At 55.5% G+C, this 23,808-nt stretch overlaps 2 protein-coding genes across 2 annotated transcripts; one reads left to right on the top strand and one right to left on the bottom strand.

Annotated features, from left to right (window-relative positions):
• Positions 1-898: 898 nt before the first annotated feature.
• On the top strand, positions 899-12,138 carry EZH1 (enhancer of zeste 1 polycomb repressive complex 2 subunit; the record flags this gene model as incomplete). Its single annotated transcript, XM_079547071.1, has 19 exons — positions 899-1,015; positions 1,595-1,723; positions 1,929-2,048; positions 3,002-3,122; positions 3,624-3,797; positions 4,649-4,751; positions 5,000-5,163; positions 5,980-6,071; positions 6,584-6,764; positions 7,321-7,517; positions 7,940-8,031; positions 8,640-8,680; positions 9,166-9,291; positions 9,965-10,143; positions 10,742-10,837; positions 11,191-11,272; positions 11,420-11,500; positions 11,876-11,960; positions 12,078-12,138. 19 exons carry the CDS (start codon positions 899-901, stop codon positions 12,136-12,138), a joined length of 2,241 nt encoding a protein of 746 aa, XP_079403197.1.
• A 3,023-nt stretch (positions 12,139-15,161) lies between these two features.
• CNTNAP1 (contactin associated protein 1) lies at positions 15,162-22,648 on the bottom strand (the record flags this gene model as incomplete). The annotated part of the gene is made up of 24 exons (XM_079547168.1): positions 15,162-15,352; positions 15,443-15,490; positions 15,592-15,825; positions 15,909-16,002; positions 16,079-16,206; positions 16,280-16,516; positions 16,599-16,838; positions 16,912-17,130; positions 17,197-17,364; positions 17,444-17,571; positions 17,676-17,832; positions 17,913-18,116; positions 18,238-18,357; positions 18,438-18,544; positions 18,607-18,778; positions 18,848-18,997; positions 19,074-19,335; positions 19,675-19,818; positions 19,901-20,085; positions 20,160-20,363; positions 20,611-20,758; positions 20,846-21,039; positions 21,241-21,342; positions 22,570-22,648. 24 exons carry the CDS (start codon positions 22,646-22,648, stop codon positions 15,162-15,164), a joined length of 3,915 nt encoding a protein of 1,304 aa, XP_079403294.1.
• Between the last annotated feature and the right edge of the window lie 1,160 nt (positions 22,649-23,808).

The following is a 23,808-nucleotide window of genomic DNA, read 5'->3' on the forward strand; positions in this document are numbered from 1 at the left end:
CGGTGTTTTCAGCTGCTCGGTTCCACTCAGGCTTCCTTCATGAGAGCTGAAGCATCCCTCGGGCTCACAGGGCCATGCCCGGTGCCAGAAGACCCAGCTCTGGCTTCTCCATCAGGTAGCATTGTGTGTTCCCAGCCAAGAGCTGTGCTGTTCTGGCAGCCTGCACAACAAGTGGTGTCCTTCCTAGCCTCCTGGCAATGAGGTGTTCTGAGCTGGACATAACACCGCTCCTGATGTTATCGTGTGGTCCTATGCGAACAGGATGTGGAACGCTGGAAACAAACTGGCCATACAGTGTTGAAAGATTATAAGCAGGAGGGAGAGCAACGTTTTGCATGATCTGACAGTGAAAAGACAAAGGGGGGTGTCTGTAAACTATACAGGGGAGATTTAAGTCAGATGTGAGAAGTTGTTTACTCAGAGGCAGTGAGATCCTGGCACAGCTGCCCAGAAAGCTGTGGGTGCCCCATCCTTGGAGGTGCCCAAGGCCAGGCTGAATGGGGCCATGGGTAGCCTAAGCTGGTGGGGGCACTCAGCTCATGGCAGGGGTGAGGATGGAGGGGCTGTGAGGTCCTTTCTGACTCATCATTCTGTGAGTCTGTGTTTCGCAGCGGTTCAGACTGTACAGAAGCAAGTGAATCCCTGAAAGCGTACAAAGTGCCATGATGCTGCTTGCATCCAAACGCTCCCCATGCTTTTTAGTGCAATTTGTGCTATAATTATTGCAAAAGTAGGATTAGTGCAGATTTAGGTGATTATTTTTTCCTAAATAAAGTCTGTGATGCATTTAAAATCCACAGGGTTGGGTTTGTGGTTTTTGTGGTTTCTTTTAGCACTTGTCTATAACTTTATACTTTCAGTTATTTGATATTTATTCTTACTGTATTTTTGTAGAAAAATGGAAATTGCCACTCCTCCAACATCGAAGTGTATTATATACTGGAAAAGAAAAGTCAAGTCTGAATATATGCGTCTTCGGCAGCTCAAGAGATTTCAGGCAAACATGGGAGCAAAGGTAAAGACGTAGTGGCTCTGGTTGGAATGATTTCTGCTATAGCCTTCAGTTTGCGGTATGGGAGCTTTTGTCAGATGAGTGATTCTTGATGAGAACTGTGAAGTTCTACTTCAGATGCAGCCACGGTGTGTTTGAAGAGGTATTGCCTCTTTGTGCTCTCTGTAAAGCAAAGCAGCGTTGTTGGCTCTGCTGGTGTGGGTTGAGCAGTTCCCTGTCTAGATGCTTGCATAAGGTGCCAGGGAGGGCTCTTGTCTGCTGTTTTGTAAAGTATCTTCTGCAGTGCAAAGGGACTGCATTTCAAGTGACTTGCTCTTCTGCTTTCCTCGTTGGCAGGTAGGAGTTTAGAGCAGGTTGGCTCTGATAGGGAATTATTTAAAGTTGCTAACTTGGGTAAATTTTCAGCACGGTTTTGTTATCAATACTGAGTTGAATTAGAATTCCTTCTAATTAGTATAATCGATTTGAAATGCTCTGCCTTGTCTGCATTTTGATATGTGAAACAAGATCTTGGGAGAGATGTTAATGTTCCAAACCTTCAATTTATTTTAAAATGTTGAGTGCTTCTTTTTCTCATTTCAGGCTCTGTTTGTGGCCAACTTTGCAAAGGTTCATGAAAAGACTCAAATTCTTAATGAAGACTGGAAGAAACTTCGAGTTCAACCAGTGCAGTTGATGAAGCCGGTCAGCGGGCACCCCTTCCTAAAACAGGTAGGGAGAGCTGTGTTAGTATCAGTCTGTGCTTAGCACTCTTTCACGGTGCAAAAATGAAGTAAAAAAGGCTTTTACTGTCAAACACCATGCGTGAACACGGTGTTTTGCTGTATTTGTCCTGAAGTGCCATTTCTTTCTGTGATGGTGGCAATCTCCCAGGGGCTGTTTTTTCTCACCACCCTTCTCTTCACTTCTATCCTAGTGTACAGTTGAGAGCATTTTTCCAGGATTTCCAAGCCAGACACTGTACATGAGGACACTGAACACAGTGGCTCTGGTGCCTATCATGTACTCCTGGTCCCCTCTTCAGCAGAACTTCATGGTAGGTAGGAATGCAAGATCTTTGTGAGGTTATTGTGTAATCGTTATGTGGTTCTGGAGTGGTTAAAACAACTTGTTCCAAGCAATGGCTGCTCAGGAAGACATGGTAGAAATTTGTGTTGCCTGCTTTCCATCCAAGCTGTCTTACTCAGCCATTAGTTCTTTTTCACCCAACTTCTTGATCGGGCAACCATTATAAAAACACAGGATTCTAATAGTAAGTGGTTTTTTTTTTCTGACTGGGGGATTGATGTCCTTTCCTTTGTGATTGGATAACCCTGCTGATCTGTTTGTAGGGATGCTACTGAGGGTTAGTTCCTCTATCACAGTAGTTAGGAGAATGATGTAAGTGCAGGTTTTGCTGTGGCTTAGTTTAGAGTATTTGCTAGTCTGCCCCTTTGCCCAGTATGGGAGTGAATGTATTCCTGCAGCCTGTCCAAGCTTTCTAAAGCCAGATGCAGCAAACTGGTGGAGCAGTAAGGCATTAGCAATTGTAATGCAAAAAGAGTCCCCTGGTGGTGCCACTGCAATGAAATTCAAATGTCCTTGCTCCCTGCAGTCAATGCTAGAACACTCCTCAGCTTCAGCTGTATTCCTCCTGGAATGAATTGCCTTTTTGCCTCCTTCACTGTTCCAGTTCTACTCCCTTAATCACCACAACTTTGACATTTTTGGCTCTTCGTTTTTCCTGGCAATGTGTGTGTTTCTGTAACCTTTGGATACAGTTCTCTTCTTTTTAAAATCAAGTACATTTTTTGAGGTTAGAGTTATTCTGATAGCATAGGATAACTGAAATGTCAGTGATGAGATGTATGAAATTTGAGCTGGGGAGGCTGAACCTTTGCTTCATGCAGTGTTTTCTGCATGCAGTGGACAGGGGCACGTCACAGAGACACAGCTTGGCTGGGAATTAGGAAGTGCTGTTTTACTGAATTGTATCTCACTGCTTTTCAGGTGGAAGATGAAACCGTTCTGTGCAACATCCCTTACATGGGAGATGAGGTGAAGGAAGAGGACGAAACCTTCATTGAAGAGCTTATTAATAACTATGATGGGAAAGTTCATGGAGAGGAAGGTAATTTGGGAGTGTGAACGCTTAGCAGCATTTATTCAGCTTCTTGTAAGTAAGATATCAAAGTAGTTAAGAAATCAAAAGGTGGTAGCAGTACCCACCTATTATCTGAGAGCGTTTAGAGCAGAAACGCGTGCCTGCAGATATGGTTTGTAAGGATGTAAGGATCCCCCACTCTGTTCTAGGCTCAGGATTAGGAGGAGTTGAGTGCTGTCATTTCACTTGTGACCCTAGCCATGACTTGAAGGTTTTTGTAGGCAAAAAGCTTGTATGCTTTCCTAGCTCATTATAAAACTGCGTAGAGGGCGGAATGCAGCAGAAAATTCTGTTGTATGGGCTGCCCTCAGATCACCAGAAGTGTTACAGCACTCTTAGGACTCTAAAGTATTAAAACTCCACCTGGCCCTCCAAAATCGCCAGGACAGTTCTCGTTGATAAGTGCTTTGTGTGGCTGAGGAACATCCATGGCCCTCCCACAAAGTGGCTGACATCACTGTGTTTCAGAAATGATTTCAGGGTCAGTCCTCATCAGTGATGCTGTCTTCCTGGAGCTAGTGAATGCCCTGAACCAGTACTCAGATGAGGAAGAGGAAGGACACAATGATTCTGAAGTCAAACAGGAGGATGGAAAAGAGGACCTGCCAGTCACAAGGAAAAGAAAACGAATTGCAGTGGAAGGTGGGTTTGGCGGCAGAAATTGGTTGTGTGTTGGTCGTGTTTCCATCCTGCCTTGCCTGAGGAGCCAGTGCTCTCCTGCTCTCACTCTTTTGTTTGTTGTGTCACTAAGAGTAGTCACCTGCTTGGCAAGTCCTGACGGAGCAGTTGAAAGAAGGGAAATCAGTTGTTCTCGCTGTCCCCTGTGGACAGGATAAGCAGTCATCAGATTAAAGTGTGGCGAGGAATTTAGAGAAGTGATCTGGAAAACCACGTAATGTAAGATTGGCAAAGCAGTCAGGGATATTGCCTTAGGAAGTTGTGAAGTCTGGTTACCAGTCAGGCAAGCATCCGTCAGTAAGTTTGTCCGTAGATCTGTTTTGCCGTAGGACAGGGAGCTGGACCTTTCCAAGTCCCTTCCAGCCTCGTCCTCCATGTGTTACTGTTCCTCTTCCCTCTCCTTTGCCACCTGAAATTCTTGTTTAATAGAGGAATCTCTGTTCTGTGGGATTTTTGCGTGTCCTGCACGATCTTAGGAATGCTGACTGGTAGTTTTATCTTTGGTTTATAGTGATAGGAGTAGAACAAATACCATGACTTTTTGCATGTGTAGAAAAGTAATGTATGTAAATCCTGTCCAGGTAAAAATAAATGGTGATACTCCTTAAGAAATCAATACATTATGCTGCTTTGAAAGCAGTGGAGTACCATCTGGAAGTGCTTTAGCCTAGCTGCAAGACAAATTTTGTTGTGTGTGTGATCACATTTCTGTCTCTTAAAATGCAATCCAGAGCACCTGGAATCAGTCTTTCTGGAAAAAGGAAAGTTACGTTCATGTCCAGCTTAACTGAGGAGTTGTCTCTTTTTTTCCTTAGGTAACAAGAAGTGTTCCAAGAAACGGTTTCCAAATGACATGATATTCACTGCCATTTCTTCTATGTTTCCTGAATATGGCTTCCCAGATGACATGAAAGAGAGGTAGAAGATCTCTCCTTAAGTTGCTTGTTGCTTTTGATAGGGGGCAGTTAAAATTTGTGTTTCAAAAAACAGCACTATGCTCTGGCTGGGAAGTAGAGCCCACTTGGCTTTAGGACTGTGAGAAGGACGACTTTTGGGTATTACAGCTTAAAGATCCCTGGACCGGAGTCATGAGATCTGTAGTGAAGGCCTGTTCAACGTCCCGAATCAGGTGAGCATGCTCATCAGTGGATGTGTTTGTTGAGCAGGTACCGAGAGCTCACGGAGGTGTCGGATCCGAACGCGCTGCCCCCGCAGTGCACTCCCAACATCGACGGGCCGTGCGCGAAGTCGGTGCAGCGGGAGCAGTCCCTGCACTCCTTCCACACGCTCTTCTGCCGGCGCTGCTTCAAATATGACTGCTTTCTGCATCGTAAGTGCGGGCTTGCCGGGCGCATCCCTTTTCTCTGCATTATCGTCTGTACTCTGTGCTCCTGTAGGCCTTGCTCTGGCATCTGTGCTGCTGCTGTGAGAGGCTGGTGGCTTCGTGGAGTTTGCAGTGGAGCCTTTACGAGCTGAGAGATGCCCAGAAGCCTTTTGTAAAGATAGCTCTGCTAAATTCCTCAAATGGATGGCAAAGCAACCTGTGTCATAGTCCCCTCTTTCTCACCGTTGTGCAATTTGTGCCAGAAACACTGCTGTGATTAGACTTCACTCTCAGTTTGCAGGAGCTCGTCAGGGAAAGGCACGATTGTTACACTTCTGAAGTTGGGACGTGCCGTGTGCTATGTTGCTTCAGTGGAGCTTACAGCGTCATCTTAGTTATGTTCCTGCTGTTTGTTCTGCCAAAGTCCTTTGGATGCTGTTGATCTGTTGGATCTGCTGTGTCTGAGGGCTCTCTTGGAAAGTCACAGGACACTCTCCACTATTTATTAAAAGATCTGTTATTAAGATCATGCGGTCTTTTTGTTTCAGTCTGAAAGCAGATTTTTTTTTTTTTTTTTTTTTGTGGCATTTTACTTCCCAAGTATTCCCTCTTTGCTGCTAAGTTCCCATTACTGGTTGAAGCTTGGCCAACATGTCCTCCACCTTGTTCTCTGTTTCTGAGATCTCCTCCTGTACTCTTGGTGGCTGCATCCTGCTCCCACTTGCTTTCATTCTTGAGCTGTCCCTGTCCTTTGTTTTTGTGGTGGAAGATTTTTGTTAGAAGACTCCTGTTGCTAATAGTAAAAATAACTTATTTTTTCAGCTTTTCATGCTACTCCTAATGTGTACAAACGAAAGAACAGAGAGACCAAGATTGAGCCAGATCCGTGTGGAGCAGACTGTTTCCTCTGGCTGGTATGTTTCTGCACTGTGACTTCTGCAACCACCCCAAGAAGTGGGCCTGGCCAGCTGTGCTCCGTAGAATGGCTGAGGGTCTTCTTCACTCTTGTGGAGATTTCTCAGAATCAGTTGTAACTGTCACTGAATCTGGAGAAGCATGAATCCAGATATGAACCTTACTGGAGGCGTATTCATATAATGTTCAGATCAGCTAGCTGAGGTGTCATTGTCCAAAAGGAGCTGCAGGGTGAGGCAGAGCAGGCCAGGAGGATGTCATTGCCAGGGCACGAGGCAGCAAAGCAGGCTGGAGGGACAGGGTGAGGGAGCCCACTCATGCGGGCAGCGATGCTGAAGGAAATGAAGCGGAAATCTGCTGTGCGGCTGGCTATGAGAGCCTTGAAGGCCACAAAGGTAGCCACAGATGACAAATCTGCCTTCTCATGGTGGCAGCAGGACAGGGCTCCTCCCAAGGCCTTTCTGTGTGTCCTGACTGCATGCCACCTATCTGTGTTCTGCTCTGCTTGCAGGAAGGAGCGAAGGAGTTTGCTGTGCTGCACAATCCCAGGTCCAAGTGCTCAGGCAGGCGCCGCCGGAGGCACCATGTGGTCAGTGCCTCCTGTTCAAATGCCCCAGCTTCTACGGTTGCTGAGACAAGGGAGGGAGACAGCGACAGAGACACAGGCAATGAGTGGGCTTCTAGTTCCTCGGGTATGGCATCATCCTTAGAGACACGCTTCTCCCACCTAGGGCTCTGACCGGTGACCATAAGCAGGCACTGCTGCACATGGGGCTCTCTGTCCATGCTCAGTGGCTGTGGAGTTATGAGTTAGTGACAGAATGTATTCAGCTGGCCTTAAACAAATGCAAGGGAAATACAGTACCTCCCTGCACTGTGTTTGGGTTATTATCTTTGTTGTCAGGCATAGCCAATTCTTTGCTGGGGCCTTGTTGACCCAGAGCACCTTGCTTGGCTTTCCACGAGCAGAGTGCGGGCAGCAGGCGCACTGCTGGATGGTGCCTCTTCATGCACTTGGCCATACTGTGGTGCTGAGAACCCACCTGTGAGTTATTGAGGCCAAGGGCTTGTGTGCACTCTTGCAAGGTGGTGGCTGTTTCCCCAGTGCTGGGACAGGCGCTGGGCTTCTCGTGCCTCATGGGGCAGGGCAGGCTCAGACCCCTCAGAGCACCGCTGCCCTCAGAAGCATGGATGGCAGAGTTGCATTCTTGCTCATCCTCGGTCCCTAACATCAGCCTTTCTCTCCAGAGGCAAACTCCCGCTGTCAGACCCCTACCAAGCAGAAGCTGAGCCCGACCTCATCCCAGCTCTTTGCAGTAGAGGCACAGCAGGAGCCAGTCGAGTGGACAGGAGCTGAGGAGTCCCTGTTCCGTGTCTTCCATGGGACCTACTTCAACAACTTCTGCTCCATCGCCAGACTGCTGGGAACAAAGACATGCAAACAGGTAGGGCCTGACATTCTAGTCTGGGCTATGCACCCAGGGGAAGTCGTCATGGCAACACCTAACTCAGGGGAAGGAAGGAAGCCTTTGCTGCTGCTCACTTGATTCTTTTTTCTTCTCGGCCTCAAACTGTTTGGGGGAATGTGTTGCATTGACACTTTGGAAGTTCACTGTTGTTATTTTACAGTACTGCTGCTGTCCAATGCTGCTAGGTTTCTTCAGACTGTTTTATCCTGGGCCTGGGTAATACTGGCAAGTGGATGATCTTGTTTCCCAGTCGAGAAAAGCAAAGATATCCATGACTTAATGAAACTGGGGGCAGAGCTTCACTTATGCTTAAGTAAAGGCAGCTTGAGTGCACTGAACTTTATGCTTTTACTTCTGTTCTTTTTCTTGGTTGTTTTTTGTTTTTTGTTTTTTGGTAGGTCTTTCAGTTTGCAGTGAAAGAGTCACTTATAACAAAACTGCCAACGAATGAATTGATGAATCCATCCCAGAAGAAAAAAAGGAAGCACAGGCGAGTGTTGGACAGCCTTGTTTTGTTCTTAAAACGCAACCAGATCCACTGCTTTTTGTGCCAAAGCATTCCTGGTAATCCGCATCTGGCTCCCATCTGCACGCACTTCTCTCCGTCACACAGGGCTGATTGTGCTGCTGGCTGAGAGCTGGCCCCTGCCCTGTCGCTGCTGTTGCTGTCCTGGTTGGGCAGCTGTGTGGTTCTATAGTCACAGGCTCAGCCCCGGAGCAGAGAGCAGAACAGCGGCTGTCTTGCAGCAAGTGCTGCACTGCTGTAAGAGGTCTAAAGCACTGTCCTAACAGCAGCCTCTGCCTGAGCTCCCTCCCTGGCTTATAACCTACATTCTGGGTGCTGATCCAGCATGTACAGTATTATTCTGGCTCTCACGTTTGCCTTAAATAACTTCAGCTGTAGCTGAGTCGTTCTCATCTTTCACCTCTTTGTGTCTGGCTGATGGTTATTAATGCATGAAGCTGCCAGACAGCCTTGCTGGACTTGCTCGTCCCCTGCTGCTGTGCTAGCTGGCAGTGCTGAGCACAGTGCTGGCCAGTTGCTCCTGGCGGAGGTTTGTGACTCCCCCACCCCTGACATCTCTGCTTCTCTTCTAGGCTGTGGGCTGCCCACTGCAGGAAGATTCAGCTGAAGAAAGGTAGTGTTTGCTGTGGCTATGCTTAGACATTTTTTGTGTGATGGGGGATGGTTCTCCAGCCCTGGCTTGCACAGCAGGATGCTGTGTTGTGCTCTCCATCCCAGCAGTTGCAGTGATGTGGGGGTGAGCTGCCTCCTCTGCAGAGCTTCTTAGGCGCTGCCATGGCTCTGCCGCATGCACTGCTGCCTTGCAGGCATTCTCTGCCAGGCTGTGCGTGCAGTGCAGTCCTTCTCTAGTCAGGAGGGATGAAGTTTGGCATGCAGTCTGTGTGAAGTGGACTGTGCAGGGGTGGATGTGTGTCATACGTTTGTAATTAGAGCTGTGTGTGGATGGATTTGGCTGAGCTGAGTACTGCTGCGCTCCCTGCCCTCTGCAGGCAAATCGGGAACCTGCATGTGCTCTGCTCCAGAGCCCTGGGAATGCTTTCTCTCAAGTGTTTCTGCAAAGTACAGCTTCTAATCCTGGCATTTCTCCTATTGTTCTAGATAATTCACCTACCCAGGTGTACAACTACCAGCCCTGTGACCATCCTGAACATCCCTGTGACAGCTCCTGCCCTTGCATTATGACCCAAAATTTCTGTGAGAAGTTCTGCCAGTGCAACCCTGACTGTAAGGAAAACCCTAGGACTGTCACATATGAAAGCAGCTGCTCTCCTGACACAGACCAGAGGAAGGGTGCAGATCTGGGGCTGAATGAAGGCCTGTTTTATTTCTGCCTTCACTTTGTGATCCATCTGCAGCAGCTCAATTACCAATCTGATAAAGTCCAAGGGGAAACTATGGTCCATGGTGCCCTGTAACTCCCAGCAGCTGGTGATAAGTGCCTTGCCTGCATGTCTGTGTCCAGCATCAGTAAGCCCTGGGTGATGCTGCTGATGTCACGAAAGAAGGATGTATGGTCAGCTGAGTCACTGCTCTGCCACATTTGTTTTTCCCCCTCTGTGCTTTCATTCTCCGCTCTGTGATGGAGATAACGGCACTTGCCTACATAACTGGACCTTCTGAAGGTGAATTTGTTTAGGGTTACAGCTTGGGGCTGAAAGGGTTAGAGGGCAATGGGGAGACAACTCAGACTCCAGGCTTCTCTGTACAGCCCTGTTCGTGTTATTAGAGCCGTTTGTTTCCAAACTGCATGTAATTAGTCCTAAGATGCAGATCAGCACCTCTTGCTATGAAGCTGGGAAGGACTTTGTGCACAGGTTTGTGCTCTGCTAGGTGTGAATAGCAGAGCATATTCTGTGAAAAGTCTTGTCAGGCAAAAATACGGGTTGTGTTTCTACAGGTCAGAATCGCTTCCCAGGCTGCCGCTGTAAGACCCAGTGCAACACCAAGCAGTGCCCGTGCTACTTGGCCGTGCGGGAGTGCGATCCAGACCTCTGTCTGACCTGCGGGGCGTCGGAGCACTGGGACTGCAAGGTTGTGTCCTGCAAGAACTGCAGCATCCAGCGCGGTCTCAAAAAGGTATTGATAGAAGCATGGCTCCGGCAAAGGGCTGCCCGAGGGTAGAGCTGGTTAACAGATCTCCTACTACATAGGAGGGGCTGTGAGCCACTCAGAGCTGTCTGAGTGAGAAAAATCAAAGAGAGAAGCAGCTGTGCCCCGGGCTTTCATAGCATTTAGAACATGGATTACTGATGTGAAAATCAGGAGTTGGGAGATGAATGAGAATACATGAAAATGAGGGAGTATAAAAAGTAACTCCATAGAAAAGTTGAATTTTGCTGGTCAGAACAAGAGACTGAAAATAAGAGAGGCAGAAATTCAGTGAGTGTTAAGTACTGTGCAGCTGCAGCTTATTGGTGCTGTGACATGTAACTGAAGGGAGCTGTGTCACATTACACTGGGGCAGTGGACAGATACTGGTTTCTCGTTTGCTTCTCTGCATTATTTGCCCCTGTGGTATTGGAACCTTGAGGACTGCAGCCTGCACAGCATGGCTGCTCCTGGGCACTGCCCTAAACCATACACGTACACCTGGGGTGTGATATCTGCACTGCTTGCATGCTGAGAGTTAGTGGGTCTGCCATCTGAAACTGTTTTCTTTTTACCTTGGCTCAAGCATTTGTTGCTGGCACCGTCAGATGTTGCTGGCTGGGGGACTTTCATCAAAGAATCTGTGCAGAAGAATGAGTTCATCTCTGAATACTGTGGTGAGGTCAGTGTTTGTGCCCTTTCTGGGACTGCTGTGCTGTGTGCTCGGGAGGACGCGCTCTGTGGAAGTGCTCCGTTCACCAGCGGATCCAGCAGGGACTTGTCTGCCTTCCCCAGTTCAGTCATGGCCATGGGCTCACTCTGACCCAGTTGAATCTTGTACCATTTTGGGACCCATCTTAGTATCTCTAGGCTCTCCACAAGGTGGGGTGTGCTGGTCCCTTAAAGTCCAGCTATTGCTTCTGCTTCTCCTGAGCCCTGTTGAGCTCCACCCCTTGGTGGAGGGGCAGGAGGCGTTTTCAGTCCTTTCTGTGCCTGCAGGCATTGAGGCTCTCTCAAGGCATTCTCTTTCTCCAGCTTATTTCACAGGATGAGGCTGACCGGCGAGGAAAGGTCTATGACAAGTACATGTCAAGTTTCCTCTTCAACCTCAACAATGGTAACTTGTGGGGGGCTTCATGGGGTGGTAAAAGCTTGGGCTTCCTGGCAGGGGCTGTTGGGGGTTGGTCTGAGTTCCTGTGTCACGTGAGCAGCAATCTCGTGTTTACAGGACACTGCAGAGTTTTCTTCTTTCTTGTTTCAATAGATTTTGTTGTTGATGCCACTCGCAAAGGAAATAAAATCCGCTTTGCCAACCACTCCGTGAACCCCAATTGCTATGCCAAAGGTGAGCTATCCTCACACGGGCCATTCAAGGTGGAGGAAAAATCTCTGATCCTACTCAGCTCTGGGAACACAGGAAGTTCACTGGGTCCCAAGTGAGTCCATCGCAGCTGCAGAACATCAAGGACACAGGCAAACTCTCCTCGTGGCTGCAAATCACATTCCTACAGCTGGGGGCTCTGCTCAGCTCTGCTGCAGCTCTGACCTTGCAGGGAGATCGCTGCTAGAGAGCAGGCTAGGATGTTGTCTGTCCTGCTGAGCAGCAGTTCTGGAGCCTTGGCTCTGCAGCTGGCCACGGTCGGACTGGGCTGGAGGTGCTCTGTGACCTTTGGACCTGGGCTACAGTTGCACATCTCTGGTTCTGTCTCTCTTGTTGCAGTTGTGATGGTGAATGGAGACCACCGGATAGGAATCTTTGCCAAGAGGGCCATCCAGGCGGGAGAGGAGCTCTTCTTCGATTACCGGTAACACAGGGAGCTGCTGTCTGGGGGCTGTGGGGCAGGGCTGACCTCACTTTTTGTGTGCACATTTGCAAGGAACACAGAGGTTGTTCCAGCAGCTGTGGCTTTCCTGTTTTATAGGTACAGCCAGGCAGATGCCCTGAAGTATGTTGGCATAGAGAGGGAGACCGATATCATCTGAGCTGTGTGCCAGGCGGTCCCCACACATTTTGCTGCTGCACCTTGTAAGCAATGCCATGTTTGCTTCACGCTGACATGACTGCTGCCCGTGCTCCCCTTGTTGTGTGTGTCACAAGTGCTACTTTCCACCCAAACACCTGGAGAGAGACTCAGGGCAGGAGCATGAGTGGCTGCCACCAGGACAGCAGCTCTGCCCAGCCCTGGGATGGGGCAGGTTCCAGCACCTTGCGCTGCTGGTAATCTCCCGGGCTGGAGGGACCAAGCAGCTGGGACAGTTGCCAATTCTCAGTCTCTTTCCATTTTCTGTCAACTGTTAGAAGAACAAGAGTGAGTGAAGTACACTTGAGACCTGGAGGGTATGGCTGAAGGGTGACAGGACTGGCATTCTCCTCCAGCCTCTGTCCCACAACCTCTGGTCTCTGGTGCTACCTTTTGCTGCCTGTTCTAGCATTGGCTAGGACAGTGACAGTGTTGGAAGCCATAGAGATGTGTCCACACTCCTGCACGTCCCTGGGTTCCTCAGCTACTGTCACTGGGGTTCTGTTTTCCCTCTGCCTCAGCAGGCTGGAGGGCAGAGACCACCAGCATGTGGCTCCTTGGGACAGGAAGAGCAGCACTATGCAAAAGTCTCCTTGGGCAGGGAAGCCACTGAGCTGGTTAGAGATGATGTTACAGGAGTGCTGCTGCAAGCACAAGAGGAGCCAAGAGGAAGCACGCACCCAGGAGCGTGAGGAAGCCCTGCTCTCGTGGCAGGCTGTGGATTGGCTGTGTGGTTCTTGCCTATCTGCAACTGCTCTGCTGCCTGGGTCTTCTGGGGCTGGGGCAGTTCTGAGGCTGTGTGGGGAACCCCCTCTTGCTTGGCTGTGGCTGCATCCAGCTTGGGAGCCAAGCTTTTGCTTGGAACGTCAGTGCTCCAGGCAGGTGCATCCTGGCCACACAGTATGAAAGCTGGTTGTTTCTCAAGCCTCTGTGGGAATGGTCCCTATCAGAGAGACGTGGGCTCTTTGAGACATTGCAGACCCTTCAGGAGCCAGCAGAGTGGGTCCTCTCAAGTTGAGAACCTTTCTTATTGCACAGAATTGCTTGAATGTTGCAGTGGTGAGGTTTGAGCAGAGCACAGCACTCATACCTGCTGTGTGTGTTGACAAAGGGGAAGCTCTGTGGATGCTTCTGGCATTCTGGTGCTGGCCGTGGCTTTGGGGATAAAGGGGGAAATGTTCTTTGGCAAAGAGAGGTTTGGCATTAGCACCCCATGCAAGAGGAGAAAGAAAAAAGCACTTTAAATTAAGCCTTCTCAGCCAGGCAGCTGGGCCCCGTGCGCCGCCCAGGGTGCTCTCAGGCTGAGGGACCACAGACCTCCCGCACCACTGCTGCCCTTCAGGGCAGGGACGTCTCTTCAGGCCTGGGGCTGGGCAGCTTGGAAGAACGGAGGGCTGCGTGGCTGGAGGGGTGGCTGGCTGGCTCTTCCCTGGACGGGGGCTGGGCCTGAAGGATGGGGCTGTCCTGTAGGAGCCACGTGCCACCAGCTGGCCTGGTGCCAGGTGCTGGGCACTGCTGGACTCCTGTGCCAGCCTGGAGCAGTGCTGCAGGACGGTGTTTGCCCAGGACGGGGCCTGTTGCCCTGCTGCTCTGGGAAGTGTGAGGCTCCCACGCAGGGCATGGCCCCATCCCCGTAGCACGTCTCCCAGTGCAGAGCGCCCTGGGTCTGTGCCAGGAGCTGAGCCCTCCCCAGCACAGGCGTGGTCCTGCCCTGCCTGCTCTCAGTCCCGTCTTGAGGGTTTGGGTCTGTGTGGAGCAGCACTTGTACCCCAGTCCCACTCCTTTGCCCTCTGCCCCTCTCCTGCCTCCGTCCCACAGCTCGTCCCAGCCCCACTGTCCGCTCAGTGTCCTCTGCCACCTTGGCCGTATCTGCACTATGCCAGGCTTGTGTCTGTGGTTTGTTGACGGTGAATTATAATGCACTTTAAAACTTAACGTGGCTTCTAGCCTTTGTCATAATAAAGCGATAACCAACATCCCCCTGGGGCTCGCTGCTCTCTGTTACCCAAGGCACACCTTGCCCATTGACCTCTTCTGGGGCAGCAGGAACCCTCCCCTCAGGCATGGACAGGTTTATTAGGGCTCCCAGTGCTGGGCTGGGGAGGAGGAGCGCGGCGTGATGGAGCCTGAGGCACTGAGCAGGGCAGGGGCAGTGGGGCAGCTGTGCCCCTGTGCCCAGGCTGCAAAAGAAGGCTGCAAAGTGGCAAACGCCGTCATTCTGCCTTTATTGGAGTATCTTCACATCTCATTCAACAAAACAGGTTTTTAAAAAATAAGGTGCCCAGTGGAGCTAGGCCTTTGGGTAGATAAAAGCATTTCTATAACATTGTCTGACCACAGTACAGCGCGTGAACAGAGTTCCCTGGGCTGGCGGTAATGCAGGACGAGCACTTCTTACAGAGAAGTAGCAAACTACAGACCACTGACCACGACACTTGGAATATAACGCCTGACGTGAAGTTCCGTTTTGTTTTTTATACAAACTGATAGAATAAAAAAATCAGTGTAGTAGAATATTCAGCAACAAAAATGGTAGAAAGGATCCGTACCTGATTGTATGAAAGCAGCATTTCAGCAGAGTGCAGTGGCGTCATGCACGGCACGGGCAGGTATTGCTGGGCACCCCGGCTGCGCCGCGGCGATATTGCGTGGTTCCTTCGTGGCTCTTGCTAAGCGAGTAAAGCAGCAGGGAATTCAGCACGAGGGGGCTGGGGGCAGCTGGGCGCTCCCCCTGCGGGCGTGGGACTGCCAGGCACAGGGTCCCCGGGAAGGGCAGCGGGGGGCAGCTGCCTGCCTGTGGCAGAGGGGCCACAGTGGGGCTGAGGATGCCGGCGGCCACGCTCCAGGCACAGGTGGGAGCGGGCGGCTCGCCGGTGCTGGCAGTTCAGGTGTGCTCGGCCCTTTGGTCCCACGATGCTTGCTCATCTCCAGGCAGCCCCAGTGGCCGCGGGGCGCTGTGAGCCCGTTCCGCCCCCCGGTCTCCCACTAGTCCCCTTTTGGCTCCTCCAGGATCTGGGGCAGGTTCTGATCTTTGCGCACTGACAGTGGTTTGACGGCGCTGCTGTAGTCCTGGATGGCCTTGGGCTCATTGGTGTGGTAGGAGCCCTTGTAGCGGTGGTAGTAGAAATAGAGCAGCACCAGCAAGCCCCCGAGCAGCAGGAGCAGGAATGTCACGACTGCGGGGAAGAGAACGGTGAGGGATTTGGGAAGAGGATGGGGGACAATGCATGGCACAGCTCGGGGGGCCAGCTGGGCATCTCACTTACATCCGATGATGATCCCAACCCAGCCATCATCATGCACATGGGGGAACTCTGCAGGGATAAAGTGGGACTTGCGATGAGGCTGTGGGGTTTGTGCTGGAGCATCACTTCTGCCTCAGTGAGCAGCATCCCATGCTTTAGGGGGACCCTACCTGTGCCCATGTACCATGGGTCCATCTCGGGCGGGATGAGGATGGTGGTGAGGGGCAGCATGGAGGCACAGCTGGACTCCACCACCTCCCCCTGCACACTGTAGGGCCGCACAATGCTGGTGGGGCGGAAGATGGCTTTGAGGGGGACAATGCTGTTAAACTTCACCCCTGAGAGGCAGCCTGAGAATCCGGGTGTGTTGTAGCGCTGGATTTCGGGGTCAATCACACCGGTCTCTGTGGGGGCACAGAAGGAAATAGCTTATCCCTACTGAAGGCCGTGCTGGGCAGAGGGGTGCTGGTGGCGGGACCCAGCTCACCCATCACACGCCCCAGGTACAGGTTCTTAGGTGAGTCCAACTTGCTATCCACAAACAGGGAGAACTGCTGCTCCATGACAGGCAGATAATCCACCTAAGGGGCAAACACTCAGCATCAGCCCCCTATCCTTCTGCACCTCCCACCGCCTTGAGTTGCCCCAATCCCATACCTGCGTGTACAGCGTGCGGTGCCAGCGGGTGATGTTGACATGGTGAGGTCTCCCATCTGTCACTGGCTTGGTGGTGAGGGCAAAGATGTAGGGGCTGGTGCCCAGCTGGTAGCGCAGCTGCAGGCTCCCTGCAAAGAGAGCGAGTGAAGGCTGTAGGGCTGGTCCTCAGCACAGGGGTGGAGGAGCCCCCTGTGCCCTCACCATCATCCTTGATGAGAACGGCCATGTAGTCCTTCACAAAGGAGCTGACGTAGAGCAGCACAGCAGGTGCCGAGGTGGTGCTGAAGCTGAAGCTGACCTCCTCATTAGTGAGATTGTAGCCAGGCAGGGGCTGCCAGGGGCTGCTGACTATGCTGGCAAACTCGCGGGCAGCATACAGCGACATGGGCAGGATGTTGTACCGCACCCAGGCACCCTCCTCGAAGTACCCACCGATGTCTGCAGGGCACCCACAGGGTGATGGGAGCTCCTCTCCCGTGGAGGCTTCCCCCTGCTGTGCCCACAGCACCAAACTGCTCACCATAGTTGCAGAAGGGCCCATCAAAGGCAGAGATGCTGCAGTTGCAGCTGTAGTGGCTGTAGCGCTCGACGCAGAGCCCGCTGTTCTGGCAGGGCACCGGTGGGTCCTGGCAGTGGCCGGTGCAGTTCACCTGCACACCCTCTGTCTCGTTGGCCTTGCCCTCCAGGTTGAGCGTCACGCCGTTCATCCGCAGCGCCCGCAGGCACCCCAGGAATGGACGCATCTTGTGCTCCGCTGAGCCTGTGGTGGGACCAGGACTGAGCAGCTGCGTGCTGCGGGGACACGGGGTCACAGGGCACAGCAGGGCTCTCACCGACATAGAGGGGTCTGTCGAACTCCAGGTGGACGAAGCTCTGTGGTGGGGCCGGCCGCACCACCCAGGGCAGTCTGTCCACCCGCAGCCGGGCCAGCTTCACGTTGAGCTCTGCCTTCACCTGGTGCCACTCGTCGTCATTCCAGGGCACCGCTGAGCGAACCGTCAGGTTCTCGTGCCCGTTTCCAATGTCGTAGGCAAACACCACATCCCTGGTGGCTGCGGGGACGCAGTGTCAGCAGCGTTGCACCCTGCTGCCCTCCGCGCCCCACACCCCACCCGTACTGTTAAGCTCCACACGGATGTAGTTTTGTGTGCCGGGGTTTTCCAGGAAGACGCCGGATGGGGCGGTGGTCTTGAAATAGAAGGAGATGTCAAGGCTGTGGTTGGCGCGGAAGGTGGGGAAGAGCAGGGCTGCACCTTTGTTGAAGGAGACGGTGTTCCAGGTGTTTCCTGCGAGGAGCAGGACAGGGTGAGCGGTGGGTGCGAACCCAAAGCGGGCTCGGACCCTAACACAGCTCTGGTCACTCACGGTCTCCGTAGCACCGCAGGGGGCCCAGCAGGAACTGTGCTTCGGATCCGGAGCGGTTGGTGTCTCCCACCACCACCTGTGTGACAGGCAGGTGGTCCACGAAGGTCAGCAGACCTTTGTCTGTCCTCCTGCAAATGGATCATGCATCAGAGGTGCCATGCAGGGGTCCTGTTTCTGCCTGGTCCCCCGACCCATGCCCTCCCTGTGCCCACAGCCTCTGCCTGGCACTCACCACAGTGCGTGGTTGGCATCACAGTTGCAGAAGTACTCGGGATCAGCACAGTTCTTGTCCAGCCCGCAGGCGCAGCGCTGGATGCCCGGCCGCGAGCCGCCCCAGTAGTAGTGCCGCTCATTGTTTCGGCCCATCCAGAAGCTGTAGGGCAGCCCGGCTGGAGGTACAGGGGTGGGTTGAGGACACGGCCCTGTGGCGCAGCCCCACAGCACGGCCCCGTTCCCTCCTGGTGCTTACAGGGGGTGTTGAGCAGGCGAGAGCTGTAGCAGTGGAACTCAATCCGCTGTTCGCAGTACTCAGAGGCATTGGCCAGTGCTGAGACCTCAGCCCAGGAGGCATTCCAGTACTCCACTTCGCCCAGGTAGGGCTGGTCCACACTGGAGCCCGTCACTCGCGTGGCATAGTGCCGATTGTGCCGGATGATGGTCCATGCTCGGTCCTCTGCAGAGTGGAGCTGTTAGGAGGTTCCCCCGTTCCCTCCATCGTGCTCCAGATCCAGGCACGTGGAGGGGTCTGGTCCCTGAAGGCAGCCCCACGCCTCCCCCCGCCCCACTGCGCCCACCTCGGATGTCACAGTACACTGTGAAGGGCTTCAGTGGTCCGCTGCCATCTGGGTCAATAGTGTAGTTCCCCGAGGTCTTCCCGCTGACCCGGTATGCATCACAGGATTCTTTGTAAAGGGCTGGGAGAGGGGAATGAAGGGGATGACGATGGCACCGTGGTAGTGGGGAGAGCCACAATGCCACCCTGCCCCACGCTCACATTTGTGGCAGGTCTCTCCCTTGTAGCCCGTCAGGTCACAGATGCACATGAAGTCATCCCAGGACTGCACGCAGCGGCTGTCATGCTCACACAGGTTGGGGGTGCACCTGGGGGCAGAGGGGTGAGTCCCGGCCCTGCCTGCACCTCCCCCCTGCTGCCCGAGCCATACCTGTCCGTTATGCCACAGACATTAAAGAAGACGTCGGCATACTTCCCCAGGCGGTGCTGCACCAGCATCTCCAGGTCCACAGGCTGCATGTCCACACTCAGCATCTGCAGGCAGCCGTGGAACGCCGTCTGGTTGGAGCGGCAGCCAGTGAGTGACGCGGGCTTGGGGCAGCCTGCAGGGTGCAGGGTGTTAGCATGGCCTGGCACTGTATGTCCCCACGGTGCGCCCACCCCACACCCACCTCCAAAGAAGTACTGGCTGCCGGTGCGGAGCTGGAAGGGATGAGCCACACGAAACTCAGCGCCATCGTCATCATCAATGGTCACCACGGCTGAGCCCTCCCGTGCCACCAGCTGCACCGAGTGCCAGAAGCCATCGTTCAGGCGATGTCCTGTGTGGAGAGAGCTGAGCGCTCGGGGGCACGGGCATTGAACTGGCCCCCAGCCCCTAGGCAGCTCCCAGCCCACCTGCAGCAAATTCAAGCTTCTTCTTGCCGGGCTGGGCAATGGAGACATTGACCTGGCCCTCACTCAGCACCATCTCCAGTGAGCCCAGGCGGTCAGCAAAGCTAGTGTAGAGCAGCAGCCCTGCTGTATCCCAGGAGCGGAAGCGAAAGCTGACAGCCAGACGGTTCCTGCGGGGGATGCCTGGCACCTGCACGTAGTTGTTGATGCCGGCAAAGGTGATGGGGGTGTTCACCTGGTCCTGGCAGTAGTGGCCCACGCTGCCCTGGGGGTGACCATAGGAGGCGGTGAGGTGTGAGATGCTCCCACAGCAGCGAGACTCCCCCCTCCTCCTCCCCCCACGGCCCCAATGGCCACCGCTCGATTTTGTTGCCTGGTGCTGCTGAATGGATGCCCCAGGCCAGAGGTGACCTCGTGCAGTCGACGCGGGACCGCTTGGCTGAGTGCAGCAGCCGCCAGCATCACATCACCCCAGTGCAAGGGAAATACAGCCCTGGGAAAGGGGTCACCCACAGCAGGGATGAGGCTCTAGGGATGGGGTCACTCTGTGACAGCGATCCCCAGGGAAGGACCCCTGCCCCTGGTGGGGGCTGTGGAGTCAGACCTCAAAGCGGATGTTGGATCTCCGGTGCCGGGCCAGGTCAGCGATGTTGACCCCATTGAAGATTATGTTCTCCACACAGCCACGGAAGTTTTGCCGGTAGGTGAGGTGCTGCTTGTCCTGGTCGATCACCCCTCCGAAGAAGATCTGGGAGGTAGAGAGGGGGGCTCAGACTCACACTGACACAGCACAGAGCCGGCAGCCCGGCAATCCCTGCTTGCACACCCACCTCAGTTTCAAGGTCGAGGTGGTCGAAGGTGCCGTGGCAGCGGAAGCGCTTCACTTCTCCGTCCAGCGTCAGGTTGACGTGGTGGCCGTAGCGCTCGATGTGCAGCGAGTGCCAGTGCTGGTCATCCAGGAGGCTGCCCACCGCCACCGTCGTGTGGCCCTCGGTGGCGTGCAGTGGACTGCTGCCTGGGGAGGGCGCACAGTCACTCTGTATTCATGCCTCAGCCCCACCTCAGTTCTTCCCGCCGGCCCCGGCTCACCTAAGCTGATGTGCAGGAGGAGCTGGGCTTGTTTGAGCTCCACTGTGATGTAGTCACCCTGCGAGCCCTCCCCATGCATCAGCACACCGTCCTGTTCCACTGTCTTGAAGTTGAAGGAGATATCATCTTCCATGGTGCTGATCTTCTTGGCCCGGAAGCGGTAGGAGATTGCATCATCCCCATCAAAGTAGAGCACATGGGATCCTGAGAGTGAGGCAGAGCCGTGTCATTGCCCTGCAGCAGTGGGCACCCCGACGCTGGGGAGCACATAGGTCTGACAGTCCTGACCATCGAGGCAGGTTTGTATAATCTCTAATGAAAGCTGGAAAAGGGTTCTGGCATGTGCCAGAGCCAGACTGCGGCTCTGGCATTTGCACAAAAGCTGGCCCAGTGCCACGCAGCTATGGGGCTGAGCCCCTCCCCACACGGGAACCCCTGGGTCGGTACTCACGGTAGGGGCAGCCATAGAGGCCCAGGCGCAGCCCGATCTTCCCTCGTGGGTTCCAGGCCACTGGGATGATGCGGACGTAGCGGGCGAGGATGGGGTAGTGCAGGTCATGCCTCACCACACCACTCTCATTCACATTCCCAAAGAAAGTCTGGTGGTAAAGGCACAGCTCAGCCTGGAGCAACAACTACCTGCACCCCCCAGACTCCCACCCCCCAGGGAGATGGGCAGTGCTTACCCAGTTGCTGCCCTGCTGGAAGAAGGGTTTCCAGCTGGTGGGGTGGTCCCCATAGAGCACGATGTAGCGTGTCAGCCAGTCATATGTGTTGAAGGTCCCCTGCGTGGCCACTGCGTTGATCCTGTGCTTCTGCATCAGGTCGATTTGCAGCCAGGGCTGCTTGTCACGGGGGTCGGGGGACCACCCGCTAGTGCCTATGGGAGCGGGAGGGGGGGAGGGGTCTCAGCAGGAACCCGCAGCCCCAACACTCCCAGCCCAGTACCCACAGGGGAAGCTCCCTGCACATCAGGGGGATGCTGAGGGGGAAACGTTGCGGGGGGACGTCCCCACGGCCCCTACACCCCGTGAATTTTGTCCCCACATGCTGTTCCCGTCCCCGTGGTGGGAGCGCTCACTGTGCAGCCGGGCGAAGCTTGCCGAGTAGAAGATGTTGTATCGGGAAGAGGCGCCGATGGACGAGGAGTAGAGGGATCCAACCAACTCATCGTAACACGGCCCTGCGGGGAACGGGGCGCTGGGTGCGGCGTCCCAATCCCCGCAGCACCGCACACAGACAGCCGCATGGGAGATGGAGGCGTGGGGGGGCAGTTCCCCACGCTGCGTGATGGGAGGCGGGGGGTGACGGAGGAGCGGTGACAGAAGGTGGCGGATCCGCGGGCGACGGACGCAGACCCGCGCTGCCCGCAGCCGACGAGCCCCGCACCGTGACCCAGCGCTTCTGCGTTGCCGAGCCGCGCTGAGAACCGGGGGCGGCGCTGCCGTCGGCCCCTCCCGCTGTCCCCGCTTTTGGGGACGGGTCTGCAGGCACCGCTCAGCGCCCCCGGCCGAGGGTCCGCGCCTTCCTCCGCGCTCCCACTGCGGCGAGAGCTGACGCACCGCAGCGTCCGCAGTGCTGTAGGAGCGGAGGAACCGCCGCCCGCCCCGCCTCGACCCCTCGGCCCGAGGTGGCTGCCGGGCCCGGAGCCCCCGGGTGGGGCCAGGTCAGAAAGCCGCAGATCTTCAGAGAAGGCGACGTCCGCAGAGGAGGATGTGGTGGGGTCGGGGTCCCCGAGCCCACCGCACAGCTGTGCCGGGCCAGGCCGACCCCGGGGCGCCGTCCCGAAGGAGCGTCTGCTGCAGCCTCTGTTCCGCGTGGGTTCAACGGCAGCCGCTCCGAGCCCACCGCCCGCACAGCTCCACCCTCAGCCGTCACCCCCGCGCCTTCCTCTGCGCCTCCATCGCCCCGCGCCTCCCGCACCGCTCCCCCCGGCCCCGCCGAGCTGCAGGCGTTGGGCCTCGCCCCCCCCCGCCCTCCCTGCCGCAGCCGCGCGGCGCTGCCCGTGGTCCTGGCGGAGGCGCACGGAGCTGCGTCCTCCCGGCCCGGGACGCTCGGGATGCGGGGCGCTCGGAGGACGGGATGTGAAGCGCGGGGCGCGATGCCCGGCGCGTCCCAGTGCTCCCGGTGCGGGGTCACGGAAGACTGCAGGCAGGGCCCTGCACGGGCGCGGGGGCTGCGGCTGGGCGGCCCCGGGCGTGGCGCTGGGGGGGGGGGGACGCCGGAACGCCCGTAGCCGGGGGTGACCTTGGGAAAAGCGCGGAGCGGGGCGCCAGGGGATGCCCGTGAGAACTGGGGAACGGGGCTGGAGGGGGAGGCTCGAGGGGAGGGGGAGGTCGGGGGGTGCCGGGCAACGCGGCTCCGTCCCGCAGTGCGGAGCGGCGGCTCCCGGGACCGCGGCCCCACTTACGTGCGAGGCAGCCGGGGCCGGGCCCGAGGAGAGCGGCGCAAGCGGCGAGCAGGAACCCGAAGAGGCGGCGAACGCCCATCGCTGGAGCGCCCCGAGCGCCCTCGGCGCCGCCGCTCCCGGTGCTGCAGCCGCGCGGCGAAGCGGGAACGGCGGCTCCGCCCACGGGGCGGTGGCGGTGGGGCGGCCCCGGGTCGGGCGGCGCTGGGGCAAAGCGTAGAGCCCCCCAGCACCCCGCCTGCCGCCCCACAGCCCTCGAGCGGCCTCGGGGTGCCCGTCCAGATCACCGCCGGCACCCACGGGGCAGCCCCGGCCCCGCATGGCACCCAAAGCGCGCGGCCTGCAGGAGTGGAGCGGGGGCGCGTGGGGAGAGAGCCGTACGGGGAGAGCGCTGCGCGGGGAGCGCACTGCACAGGGGGTGCACGGGGAGTGACGCACGGGGTGGGTGCCGTGTGGGGCATCGCGCACGGTGAGCAGCGCCGGTGGCTCGTGGAGCAGGCCCCCCCAGACATGACCCAGCACCCGGTGCCCACAGCTGCAGCAGGGAAGGATTTAAGTGGTGTCTGCCAGCCCTCTTGCAGCAGATGTGGTGATGGTTTGTAATCAAGCAGCAGATTAAGGCCTGCGGGTTGAGGGGTCGCCTGTCTTTCCCAGTGGCGCAGAAGAGCTGGATTTAGCCCGCGACTGTTCCCAAACATCCCCAGACGCCCACGGTGGGGACGGGGGAGGGGGCTGGCAGCTGTGTGCCCTACATATGCCACCTGCCCCACAGACCATGTGGTGCACTATGGGGATCCAGCCCTGAGGGATGGGGATGCTCTGGGGGCTGCTGGTCCTGGTACTCAGCAAGAGCCCAGCACTCCACTGGGCAATGCTGCCGTCACCTGCAGTGGTGCTGGGGCTGCTTCCTGTGCAGGAGCTGAGCTGAGGCCGGAGCAGGTGGTGAAAGAGGGAACAGAAAGACCCAGGTGCAGAGGGGCTGTGAGGAGAGCTGGTGGCATGTGCTGCTGCTAAGAGCTGGAGCCACGTCCCTGGGGATGTGGATGCAGTTGAGGGCCCTCCCGGCTCCGAGATGCTTGCAGTGCTGGTGGGTCCAACCAGGCTGTATCCTGACATTTGTCCCAGGGCTGTGTCCCTTCCTTTCCCCCAGCAGAATGGCACCCCCAGAGCAGGCACAGAGCAAAGGTCCAGAGCATGTATGTGCCTCGGTAAGGGCAGGGAGGGGAGAACCCTGCGGATGCC

This window comes from Tetrao urogallus (assembly GCF_951394365.1).
Source record: "Tetrao urogallus genome assembly, chromosome: 26".
In the NCBI taxonomy this organism is placed as follows: domain Eukaryota; kingdom Metazoa; phylum Chordata; class Aves; order Galliformes; family Phasianidae; genus Tetrao; species Tetrao urogallus.